Genomic DNA, 13,626 nt, shown 5'->3' with positions numbered 1-13,626 from the left:
AGAGTTCTCCCTATAACCCCTCATTCATTCAGTGTTCCCGCATACAGGGCCACCTTCATTCAGTGCTCCCCTGTAACAAGCCCCCCACCATAATGTGCTCCCCCATACAGGCTCCCCTCTATAGGGCACCTCCTTGCGGTGCTTCTTTATAAAGTGCTCTCCCCAAACAGCCCCCTGGACCTATGATCCCTATACCAACTGATACTCACTGATAATATATGTAAAAATAAAACCCATTGTGTTCCTCCAGTAGCTATGCCCCAGTACTTGCCTGGACCTAATTAGAGTTACATCCGGTGACATATTCTATAATTGTACTGGTGCTAATAGAGTACAATCTACTGTATTGTTTAGCCATGTGTTCCTTATATACATGTTTTATGAGAATATCCTTGTAGCTGCATTTTTCCCATCTTCCTTACTTGACTATATAATGACCTCCAGAAGATAAAGGAAATAAATGCTAGACATGGGGGGGGGGGGGGGGGTATATATCAGCTATCCTGTGTATTATAAATCTCAGGGGAGGGATACTTGAACTGCCAGACTTTAAAGGGAACCACCTGTCACGTCATTATAATGATTGTGTGCTGAAACTTATATTCACAAGCAGCTAGCAGTCAGAGGGGTAGTGCTTTTGTTCCTCCTCATCCTCTGCACTCTCATTTTAAATCTTGGACATGTGAAGTGCACAGTCAGTGGCGCGTGTGCATGTGAAAACGCAGAGGACGGAGAGGCGCAGGAGGCAGGGCGGCAATCAGCTCAACGTAGGGCTGTAGGAGGAGTTTTCATGACAAAGCTGCCTGGAGGTTGGTAAAGTGTGACTGTTCTACCCTGAACCCCACCCCCCTGACTGCTAGCTGCCTGTGAATATAAGCTTATATTTCAGCGTGAGGCCAGCACACAATCATTAACACACTCTATGAGGTATGTTTTGGGGTTTAACAGCCATGCAGCTGGTGACAGGTTCCCTTTAAAGCAGTGGCGTAACTACCGCCGTAGCAGCCGTAGCAGCTGCTACGGGGCCCTTGAGGTTCAGGGGCCCGGGGATGCACGGACCCTGTGTGCAGTGCTTTGCCAAGTGGTCCGTGAATACACTGCTGGGTGCCTGGCAGATGTGTCCCCGGGCCCCTCCTCTCGGTCCCGGCTTCCGCCCACCTGTCTCCTGGCCCACCCACCTCTCATGGATCGCTCAGTACCTGAAACTCCCATTTGCCACCTCCCTGACCCGCCTGCCTGCGACCCACCAGCCGCCTCCCACCTCCCATACCCGTCCGCCGGCACACGTGACCGCGGCCCGCCTACCCCCTGCATAGCAGCACAGCTGTCCGATTACACACGGCACAATTGACAACCACCCGACCACGCCCCCCATCCTCCCGCCCGGTGAACAGCCCCCCTTCCCCTCCCGCCCGGGAAACGAACCCCCCTCTCCCGCCCCCCCCCCCCCCGGCCCGAGCGCAACCCCCCTCCTGCCCGAACACCCGCCCGCACAACCACCGGAACACCCACCTGACGCCACAGCCGGGTGATCTCCCAAACATCCTAAAAGGTAAGTATACACGTATGTATTTATCTGTGTATATGTATATATTGTATATATATGTATATACTGTGTATATATGTATATACTGTGTATATATGTATATTGTGTATATATGTATATACTGTGTATATTGTGTATATATGTATATACTGTGTATATTTGTATATACTGTATATATGTATATACTGTGTATATTGTGTATATACTGTGTATATTGTGTATATATGTATATACTGTGTATATATGTATATACTGTGTATATTGTGTATATATGTATATACTGTGTATATATGTATATACTGTGTATATTGTGTATACTGTGTATATTGTGTATATATGTATATACTGTGTATATATGTATATACTGTGTATATACTGTGTATATAGTGTATATATGTATATACTGTGTATATATGTATATAGCCGGGCGGGCACACGTTTATGTGAATGCAGCCTACATATGTATATTTTTTTAAGGGGAAGGGGGGCCCCATGCAGAAATCTGCTATGGGGCCCAGCCTCTCCTATTTACGCCACTGCTTTAAAGGAGAAAATAGTGTTGAGAGGTGGTCTGTGGCTGTAACTCCAAGCACTGCTATGTAATCTAGACAGTACAACTATCTAGTTAGTAGGTCAGGCATGGTTAGTGCTGTTATTGCAGCTGAGTTGTACAAATATCAGTGTTGGTTAGTTGCAAGCTGGGTACAACACATGGTCAGGAGAGGAGTTGTTTTTGAAAGAAAGCAGACATTTTTTTCAACCCCTTTTATAGATGTAGCAATCAATTAATCATCGTATGTTCATCTTCTAGATGGTAGATAATTTTTTATTACTTATAGTTTTTGTGCTGAGCTTATTACTCCATCTGTAACTTGTCTAAAGTTGTATTTATTTTTTAAGTTTAAAGGGAACCTTTCATCAGAAAAATACCTAATAAAACCCCTACCAGTATGTTGTCAAGCAGTTGAACAAACATGTCAGGGAGGCAAAGAGTTTAAAGGGGTTATCCGGGTTTAATTTTTTTTTTTATGGCCGGGCTGGGGTGGGCTATTTAAACATAATAAACATGTACTTACCTCCTCCGGTGCTGCCGATGTCCCGCGCCGCGGCCCGTCTTCTCCGTGCGCCGGTTTCATTACACCGGCGCACAGGGAGCTTCCGGCCGGCCGGATGCTCCCATGCGCACCATCTCCCAGCGCTTACAACGCTGAGAGATAGGGACGGATGGGAGGAGCCGTCCACAACGCGGACCGGAAGCTCCCTGTGCGCGGCTTCCGTGCCCCTGTTTGTTTACAGGGGCACGGAACGAAGTGACCGCGGCGCGGGACATCGGCGGCGCCGGAGGAGGTAAGTCCATGTTTATTATGTTTAACTATCCCTCCCCAGCCCGGCCATAAAAAAAAAAATTAAACCCGGATAACCCCTTTAACACTGAAGTTTAGCTCTCCCTGCCTGTGAACACCTCCTCCCATGTGATTGACATCATTAACCCACCTTCAGTAGATCTGATCATTGATGTCCCTGGACACAGTAAAAGTAAAAGGGGTGTTCTAAGTAAGGGAAAACTTGACTTCAGTGTTAAACTCTCTGCCTCCTTGACTTCATAAAACCAGTTTACATCTCACTTCAAAGTAGATTTTCTGGATGATGCCACCATACTAGTTCATGTAGGAAACATCATCTATAAGCTGCTCAGCTGCTTGACAACATACTGCTAGTGGTTTATTAGGCCAATTTTAATACTTATGTCTTAATAGCATCAGCCATCAGTTAGTATGACATCCATCAGGATTTGGATGAGTAAAACTTCTCCACCTCCTCTGCCTGGTCTTATTTTCATAAGTACATTGAGGTTTTTGGTACCTGACTTCCTGTTCATCCTTTCTCTGTGGGAATGTTGTAGCCTGGATTAGGATGACTATACTCCAAGCTGCCCCTCTTCTTTATGTATTTATATTATTCTGCCAGCTGGGTGGCAGTGATGCTTTATGCCCAGGAATTGGAATAGGATTTTCATTTTCAGGTTCCTGTTTTCACTTTATGGAGCAGAGATTGGATTTTTGGGGAGCAAGAAGGTCCTGTCGAGCTTGCAGAGGCCTCTTAGCCAATGTATCTGGTGATGTATTGGCATCTCTGGCACAACAGATAAATGAGTCATCTGGCTGGTGGGTTGCTCAAGGTGAGATTTATTTTTTTTAATACTTCATACAAAAATGATGTAAGTGATATATTCTTTAAAACATAACTTTTTTCCTTTTTATTTAAAAAAAATCATCAGTCATAAAACAAAAATTTTAATGTGTATAAATCCAATCTTGTTAGTCTTATAGACTGAAGGCTTTTTAAACCATGTAGAACTTAACAGGAATTTTCAGCTTCTCTCTTAATTTGTCTTAACTGCCAGTATATTACATTGAGATAGTCCAGGGGAGTAACTTGAGGGGGTGTAGTGGGGGAGGTCTCACTTTCCCATATGAGAAGACTAGTACTATAGAGCCAGGGCTATTAAGAAACAAACTGGATCTGGCTGGAGTGGACCACCATCTCTCTAGATCAGTGGTTCTCAACCTGTGGGTCGCGACCCGGCAGGGGTCGAACGACCAAAACACAGGGGTCGCCTAAAGCCATGGGAGCCACGATTTGATTGCATTTTTTGGCACAAATACAATATTCTTGTACGTGGTTTGGGGTCACCGCAGCATGAGGAACTGTATTGCTGGGTCACAGCATTAGAAAGGTTGAGAACCACTGCTCTAGATGGATCCTAGACTATCTCTCAAACCGACCTCAGTATGTGAGAGCCTGGGACTGTGTGTCAGACACTGTGAATAGTAGTACACCTCAAGGTACAGTTCTGGCTCCCTTCCTCTTCACATTATACACAGCAGACTTCAGGTACAACAAGCTGCTACCTCCAGAAGTTTTCTGATGACTCTGCTATAGTAGGCCTCATTACAGGTGAAAACAAATTTGTGGATTGGTGCTAGCAAAACCACCTTAGGATTAATCCTATGAAGACCAAGGAGATAGTGGCGGACTTCCGTAAGCACAGTCCTCCTTCGCAACCAGTGGTCATCCAGGGGACGGACATTGAGGCAGTGAAGTCCTATAAGTACTTGGGTGTCCTCATCAAAAATAAACTGAAGTGGGCTGAGAACATAAATGCACTTCACAGGAAGGGTGAGACCAGGCTATACCTGCTGAGGAGGCTGAGGCCATTTGGACTGCAGGAGGCCCTTCTTAAGACCTTCTTCAACTCTGTAGTGTTGAAGATAAAATATATATAAAGATATAAAAGATTGATAAAATCTTATATGGTGTAGTCTTTTGGGGAAGCAGCAGAGGAGACAAGCAAACTGGACAAACTGATTAAGAAAGCCAGCTCTCTCCAGGGGGATTCTCTTCACACAGTGCAGGTGGTAGCTGAGAGGAGGATACTGTGTAAGTTGAAATCTTTTTTGGAGAATAGCTCCCATCCCATGCATGAGTCTGTGGTGGCATTAGGGAGCACCTTCAGTGACCATCTCCTTCACCCCAGGTGTTATAGGGAGCATTATTGGAAGTCATTCCTCCGAGCTGCGATCAGCCTGTTCAACAAACAAGTCCCAAATAAAAGTGAGCTGTGCTCACCACCTAACCAGTCCCTGCAGGTCCCATCCACAGACTGAATACCAAACGGACGATCATTGTCTGTCTTTTTTTTTTTTTTGTCTGTCTTTTTAGCCCTTTTTTTCTTTTTGTTCATTTATCCCTAATATTATTGGTGTGTCATTGTTTGTACTCAAGGCCGGATCATAGGAAGCCCCGGGGCCCCCACCACTTCTGCTCTTAAAGGGGCCCCCACCAAATGTGGGCGATTCGAGCGGTCGCATGACCCCCCGATTCGCCCACTGTGTAACTAAGTCTGCCCTGACAGGGCCGGGAAAAGGGGCGCCCCGACTGGAGCCTTTGGCAGAGCCAGGGAACAATAAGTTCCCTGCTCTGCCATTTGACGATCAAACTAAGACGGCGGCGGTGTGTGTTATGTCACGGTGTCGGCGCATTGTGTGACGTCGCACACTGCGACGGCGCCACCATCTTGGGACACCTCTGAGGATAACCGGATGAAAGAAGACGAGGACGGCGCGCATTGGGAGAATGGAGGTAGGTGAAGTATAATTTTATTATTTTACCTTGAACTGCACATTGTTATTATTGGGGGGGTATAGTTAGTTATATAGGTGTTGTGTATATAGTTATAATAGGGAACTGTAGATAGTTTAATATAGTGGAACTGTATATAGTTATTATAGGGGGTGCATATGGTTATTATGGGGGGTATATAGTTATTGTAGGGGTGTATATAGTTAGTTTAAAAAAGGGGGTGCATATAGTTATTATGGGGGTATATAGTTATAATAGGGAGACTGTATATGGTTATTATGAGGGGTATATAGTTATTGTAGGGGTGTATATAGTTAGTTAATATAGGGGGTGCATATAGTTATTATGGGGTGTTTATAGTTATAATAGGGGAACTGTATATAGTTATTATTGTGGGGTGGATATAGTTGGTATGGGTGGTATGTAGTTCTAATAGGGGACTGTATATGGTTATCATAGGGGGTGTTTCTAGTTATTATAGGGGTCTGTATATAGTTGTTATAGGGGGACTGTATGTAGTTAATACTGGAGGTGCATATAGTGATTACTGGGAGCTGTATATAGTTATTGTTAGGGGGCTGTTTATAGTGATTGCTGGGGGCTGTATACAGTAGTTACTGGGGGCTGTATATATTGATTGGGGGAGCTGTATATAGTGATTGCTGGGGGAGCTGTATACAGGGGTTGCTGGGGGAGCAGTATATAGTGATTGCTGGGGGAGCTGTATACAGGGGTTGCTGGGGGAGCTGTATACAGGGGTTGCTGGGGGAGCTGTAAACAGTGATTGCTGGGGGAGCTGTATATAGTGATTGCTGGGGGATCTGTATACAGGGGTTGCTGGGGGAGCTGTGTACAGGGGTTGCTGGGGGAGCTGTATACAGGGGTTGCTGGGGGAGCTGTATACAGGGGTTGCTGGGGGAGCTGTATACAGTGGTTGCTGGGGGAGCTGTATACAGTGGTTGCTGGGGGAGCTGTATACAGGGGTTGCTGGGGGAGCTGTATACAGGGGTTCCTGGGGGAGCTGTATACAGGGGTTGCTGGGGGAGCTGTATACAGGGGTTGCTGGGGGAGCTGTATACAGGGGTTGCTGGGGGAGCTGTATACAGGAGTTGCTGGGGGAGCTGTATACAGGGGTTCCTGGGGGAGCTGTATACAGGGGTTGCTGGGGGAGCTGTATACAGGGGTTGCTGGGGGGAGCTGTATACAGGGGTTGCTGGGGGGAGCTGTATACAGGGGTTGCTGGGGGGAGCTGTATATAGTGATTGCTGGTGGAGCTGTATATAATGATTGCTGGGGGGAGATGTATATAGTGATTGCTGGGGGGAGATGTATATAGTGATTTCTGGGGGGAGCTGTATATAGTGATTACTGGGGGAGATGTATATAGTGATTGCTGGGGGGGGTTATAGTGATTGCTGGGGGGAGCTGTATATAGTGATTGCTGGGGGGAGATCTATATAGTGATTGCTGGGGGTGCTGTATATAGTGATTACTGGGGGGAGATGTATATAGTGATTGCTGGGGGGAGATGTATATAGTGATTGCTGGGGGGAGATGTATATAGTGATTGCTGGGGGGAGCTGTATATAGTGCTGGGGAACCGCATATAGCGATTTCTGTTCCGCGGCTGGGCCACATTCAATGGGGGCCCCCACCAGCTTTTTTTGCGCCCCGGGGCCCCCACCAACCTTAATCCGGCCCTGTTTGTACTCCACTCTCTGTACTCTCTCTGCTGCTGTAACGTTGTGAATTTCCGCACTGTGGGACCAAACAAGCATGGCCTTCATTATGGGGGTTTTTCAAACTGCAATCCCAGGCCCAGCCAATAGATGGGACTCTCAGTACTCAATAGCAATTGGTGCTGTGTGTCGCGGTAACATTGCTGCCTCCTGTCTGCATTCTTTGTGCAATTCAGGCTTCCCATAGCATAAGCCTAGGTCATAGAGGTTAGAGGATGCTGGTATGTGCCAGCGCCCTGAAGAACAGAGGAGCAAAGAGGAGCCGGATGCAGAGAGTGCACGTAGGTGAGTATACATTTTTTTTTTTTTTTGTGCTGTGACTACCTTTTTACTGGGTGGCATGTGCTGTTGCTACCTATCTACTGGGGGTATGTGCTGAGACTACCTTTATACTGGGGGGCAGAGGTTGCACTACATTTTTTCCTGAAGAGTAATAATACTCCTCTTACCATTTTTAAGGAGTATTTTTTTGCAGATGAGGAGTATTAGCTTTCCACTAATAGAAATATAGTGTGAGGTGGGGGCATTATATAATGAAAGGGGGATATCATACAGTGCACGGGGCTGGGATTATACAGTGCGGGGGCAATATACAGTGCGGGGGGGGGGGGTTTATACAGTGCAAGGGGGAGGGCATTATACAGTGCAAGGGGGATGGGCATTATACAGTGCAAGGGGTATGGGCATAATACAGTGCAAGGGAGATGGGCATTATACAGTGTTGGGGGCATTATACAGTGCAAGGGGGATGGGCGTTATACAGTGTGGGGTTGTGTGGTTATACAGTGCAAGGGGGATTGGCATTATACAGTTTGGGGGGTGGTTATACAGTGTGGGAGGGACTGTACAGTGTGAGTAGGGGCATTATACAGTGCAGGGGATGGGTGTTTTAACACAAACCATAGAACTGTGCAAGCAAACACACTGACACACTACATGCATACATTATACATGTAAATAAACATGCACACAATGTTCACATATAGATCAGACATCATACCTACATACACAAAAACACATAAACATCAGAAACAGTTTCTGATGAAGATCAGGGCACTGACTGCAGGGCTGAGTAGTAGCTGGTCCCAGCATCACATGGGCTTCCCTGCCCCTCCCCCTCCAGGTCCGACTGCTGTAGCAGAGTTCATGGGGAGGAGCTGCTACAGTAAGGGCTCATTCACACGGCCGTCTGGGAGGACGTACATGCGGCTGCAAATTTGCGGCCGCATATTTGTCCCCATAGACGGCAATGGCGGTATGGCACAGTTCGACGTCCCACACCGCAAAAAGATAGAGCATGCTCTATCTTTTTGCGAGTGTGCGGGTGCCCGTCGCTGTTTTCTATGGAGGGAGGAGGGGTCTCCTCCTTCTCCTCCCCAGCACATGGCAGTATGCCCGCGCGGTGGGCATACAGTGTGTGAATGTACCCTAACACAGACGGCAGCACAGAGCAGGAAGCTTCTCCTTCAGCTCAATGATGCCGAGTGCCGATGCCCCTGTGCATAGTGTGCAGGCTGCCTCCCGCCTGTCTCCTCTGCTTTGTGTCATGTGACCGGAGCCTGTACTGAGTAGCTGAACTCCGGTCACATATTCTTCTATCGGGCGTGAAGAGACTGCAGCTCCCTGCTTACACATAGAGATTTTAGATGAAGATTTTCAAGGGGTAAAACTGCATCTACATACGTCAGAGACGCTTGTAGAGGCGTTAATGCGATCTCTGCTGGGGGACATGTGCTATGGCTTCTTATCTACATGCTGGGCTACATACAGTATATGCTGTATATTGTTAATGCATTTTGTGCTTCATGAACACTCTCTTAACTAATGAATTAGGGGATGCAGTGTATATATATATATATATATATATATATATATATATATATATATATATATTAGAGATGAGCGAACACTAAAATGCTCGGGTACTCGTTATTCGAGACGAACTTTTCCCGATGCTCGAGTGCTCGTCTCGAATAACGAACCCCATTGAAGTCAATGGGAGACTCGAGCATTTTTCAAGGGGACCAAGGCTCTGCACAGGGAAGCTTGGCCAAACACCTGGGAACCTCAGAAAAGGATGGAAACACCACGGAAATGGACAGGAAACAGCAGGGGCAGCATGCATGGATGCCTCTGAGGCTGCTTAAACGCACCATTATGCCAAAATTATGGGCAACAGCATGGCCATGACAGAGTGACAGAATGAAGCTAGATAGCATCTAAAACATGCAATAATTGACCCTGACACTATAGGGGACGGCATGCAGAGGCAGCGGCAGCAGGCTAGAGAGTGTCATGGCGACATACCCTAAATGGACTCAGGCTTCAAACCAATGGGTGGCAGAGAGGAACCAAAGGAGGTGAGCAAGAAGTGCTCAAATAATATCGGTACATGATAAAAGTTTGCCAGTATATTTTGTGGATTACACAGCAGGGTGGCGACAAAGTTAACATGGAAGCCATGAAAACAACCCAAAATTCTGCCTGACACAGCTCGTTTGATAAGGGGACCATGTATGGAGGCAGTGAACTAGTAGTAGATTAAAGGTGCTGCAGTTAAAACTATGTTAGTTGGATCTTGGCATGGAGCTGGCGCTCCGCTGCCAGGCGAGCTTTCGCCAATCCAAGCCCCTGTCTCTAGGCTACTCGCCAAACAGCACTTTTGTATAAGATCAAGTGTAGTAGCGTTCTTATAAGTTTAGGATATGCCGGGTGAGGGGAATGTAAACAGATACGCAAGAAGCGCATGATGCGCATGGAGCTGGCGCTCCGCTGCCAGGCGAGGTTTCGCCAATCCAAGCCCCTGTCTCTAGGCTACTCCCCAAACAGCACTTTTGTATAAGATCAAGTGTAGTAGCGTTCTTATAAGTTTAGGATATGCCGGGTGAGGGGAATGTAAACAGATGCGCAAGAAGCGCATGATGCGCATGGAGCTGGCGCTCCGCTGCCAGGCGAGCTTTCGCAAATCCAAGCCCCTGTCTCTAGGCTACTCCCCAAACAGCACTTTTGTATAAGATCAAGTGTAGTAGCGTTCTTATAAGTTTAGGATATGGCGGGTGAGGGGAATGTAAACAGATGCGCAAGAAGCGCTGAAATAATATCCCTAAATGGTAAAAGTTTGCAAGTATATTTTGTGGATTACACAGCAGGGTGGCGACAAAGTTAACAACTTTGATGTGGAATGCCCTGTAATAGCTCTTGGGCGGTGTGCCTTTTATCGCCTAGGCTCAGCAGTTTCAGCACCGCCTGCTGTCGCTTAGCGACGGCACTGCTGCTGTGCCTAGAGCTACCGACTGATGGCGCCATGCCCACGGATGGTAATTCGGAGGAGGAGGAGGTGGAGGAGGGGTGGGAGGAGGTATAGTAGGCCTTTGAGACCTGGACCGAGGTAGGCCCCGCAATTCTCTGCGTCGGCAGTATATGACCAGCCCCAGGGTCAGACTCGGTCCCAGCCTGCACCAAGTTAAGTGTAGTAGCGTTCTTATAAGTTTGGGATATGGCGGGTTAGGGGAATGTAAACAGATGCGCAAGAAGCGCATGATGCGCATGGAGCTGGCGTTCCGCTGCCAGGCGAGCTTTCGCCAATCCAAGCCCCTGTCTCTAGGCTACTCCCCAAACAGCACTTCTAAGAACCTTTTGTATAAGATCAAGTGTAGTAGCGTTCTTATAAGTTTAGGATATGCCGGGTGAGGGGAATGTAAACAGATGCGCAAGAAGCGCTGAAATAATATCCCTAAATGGTAAAAGTTTGCCAGTATATTTTGTGGATAACACAGCAGGGTGGCGACAAAGTTAACAACTTTGATGTGGAATCCATGAAAACAACCCAAATTTCTGCCTGACACACCTCGTTTGATAAAGGGACGATGTATGGAGGCAGCTATATGGACGACTTTTGGAGGTAGCAATGGAGACAACGTGTGGAGGCTGCTATGGAGACAATTTAATTTGGATAGTGCCTGTATGTGGCAGTCCCAAACATTTTTCAAACCAGAGGAGCAGGTAGGTGGCCCTCCAGTAAAATGGGATAGATTGAGTGCCTGTATGTGGCAGTCCCAAAAATTCTTCAAACCAGAGGAGCAGGTAGGTGGCCCTCCAGTAAAATGGAATAGATTGAGTGCCTGTATGTGGCAGTCCCAAAAATTGTTCAAACCAGAGGAGCAGGTAGGTGGCCCTGCAGTAAAATGGAATAGATTGAGTGCCTGTATGTGGCAGTCCCAAAAATGTTTCAAACCAGAGGAGCAGGTAGGTGGCCCTCCAGTAAAATGGAATAGATTGAGTGCCTGTATGTGGCAGTCCCAAAAATGTTTCAAACCAGAGGAGCAGGTAGGTGGCCCTCCAGTAAAATGGGATAGATTGAGTGCCTGTATGTGGCAGTCCCAAAAATGTTTCAAACCAGAGGAGCAGGTAGGTGGCCCTCCAGTAAAATGGAATAGATTGAGTGCCTGTATGTGGCAGTCCCAAAAATTCTTCAAACCAGAGGAGCAGGTAGGTGGCCCTCCAGTAAAATGGAATAGATTGAGTGCCTGTATGTGGCAGTCCCAAAAATTGTTCAAACCAGAGGAGCAGGTAGGTGGCCCTGCAGTAAAATGGAATAGATTGAGTGCCTGTATGTGGCAGTCCCAAAAATGTTTCAAACCAGAGGAGCAGGTAGGTGGCCCTCCAGTAAAATGGAATAGATTGAGTGCCTGTATGTGGCAGTCCCAAAAATGTTTCAAACCAGAGGAGCAGGTAGGTGGCCCTCCAGTAAAATGGAATAGATTGAGTGCCTGTATGTGGCAGTCCCAAAAATTTTTTAAAACAGAGGACCGGGTAGGTGGCCCTCCAGAAAAATGGAATAGATTGAGTGCCTGTATGTGGCACTCACAAAAATTGTTTCAAACAGAGGACCGGGTAGGTGGCCCTCCAGAAAAATTAAATGCATGAAGTACTATAGCAAGAGCCAGTGGGCCCTGTCAAAAAATAGCCATTTTCCTCTGCTTTACTGTACAAAGAGGAGGAGAAGGAGGAAAATGAGGAGGAGGAGGAGGAGTGGATCAATTATTCAGGTTGAGCTTCCTTCACCTGGTGGAGATTGGAAATTCTGAGAAATCCAGCCTTTATTCATTTTAATAAGCGTCAGCCTGTCAGCGCTGTCAGTCGACAGGCGTGTACGCTTATCGGTGATGATGCCACCAGCTGCACTGAAAACCCGCTCGGACAAGATGCTAGCGGCAGGGCAGGCAAGAACCTCCAAGGCATACAGCGCCAGTTCGTGCCACATGTCCAGCTTTGAAACCCAGTAGTTGTAGGGAGCTGTGTGATCATTTAGGACGATGGTATGGTCAGCTACGTACTCCCTCACCATCTTTCTGTAAAGATCAGCCCTACTCTGCCGAGACTGGGGACAGGTGACAGTGTCTTGCTGGGGTGACATAAAGCTGGCAAAAGCCTTGTAAAGCGTACCCTTGCCAGTGCTGGACAAGCTGCCTGCTCGCCTACTCTCCCTCGCTACTTGTCCCGCAGAACTACGCACTCTGCCGCTAGCGCTGTCAGAAGGGAAATACTGTTTCAGCTTGTGCACCAGGGCCTGCTGGTATTCATGCATTCTCACACTCCTTTCCTCTGCAGGGATGAGAGTGGAAAGATTTTGCTTGTACCGTGGGTCCAGGAGAGTGAACACCCAGTAATCGGTGCTGGAATAAATTCTTTGAACGCGAGGGTCACGGGATAGGCAGCCTAGCATGAAATCTGCCATATGCGCCAGAGTACCAACGCGTAAGAATTCACTCCCCTCACTGGCCTGACTGTCCATTTCCTCCTCCTCCAACTCCTCCAACTCCTCTTCTTCTGCCCATACACGCTGAACAGTGAAGGACTCAACAATGGTCCCCTCTTGTGTCTCGCCAACATTCTCCTCCTCTTCCTCCTCATCCTCCTCCACCTCCACCTCCTCCGATATGCGCTGAGAAACAGACCTCAGGGTGCTTTGGCTATCAACAAGGGAATATTCTTCCCCCGTCTCTTGTGACGAGCGCAAAGCTTCCGACTTCATGCTGACCAGAGAGTTTTTCAACAGGCCAAGCAGCGGGATGGTGAGGCTGATGATGGCGGCATCGCCACTGACCATCTGTGTTGACTCCTCAAAGTTACTCAGCACCTGACAGATATCAGACATCCACGTCCACTCCTCATTGTAGACTTGAGGAAGCTGACTGA

The 13,626-nt window shown here is 47.4% G+C and overlaps 1 protein-coding gene across 1 annotated transcript in view; it reads left to right on the top strand.

The window, feature by feature from the left end:
- Positions 1-3,573: 3,573 nt before the first annotated feature.
- LOC140070621 (polycystin-1-like protein 2) overlaps positions 3,574-13,626 on the top strand; it is a 62,853-nt gene continuing 52,800 nt past the window's right edge. The window contains exon 1 of the mRNA XM_072117327.1: positions 3,574-3,725. Within this exon, the coding sequence (XP_071973428.1) occupies positions 3,587-3,725 (139 nt within the window). The 5' untranslated portion in view covers positions 3,574-3,586. The remainder of the gene's footprint in view (positions 3,726-13,626) is intronic.

The sequence above is a fragment of the Engystomops pustulosus genome, chromosome 7, assembly GCF_040894005.1.
Source record: "Engystomops pustulosus chromosome 7, aEngPut4.maternal, whole genome shotgun sequence".
Lineage (NCBI taxonomy): Eukaryota > Metazoa > Chordata > Amphibia > Anura > Leptodactylidae > Engystomops > Engystomops pustulosus.
The sequence above is the reverse complement of the archived record's forward strand: the minus strand, read 5'-3'. Positions and strand labels throughout refer to the sequence as shown.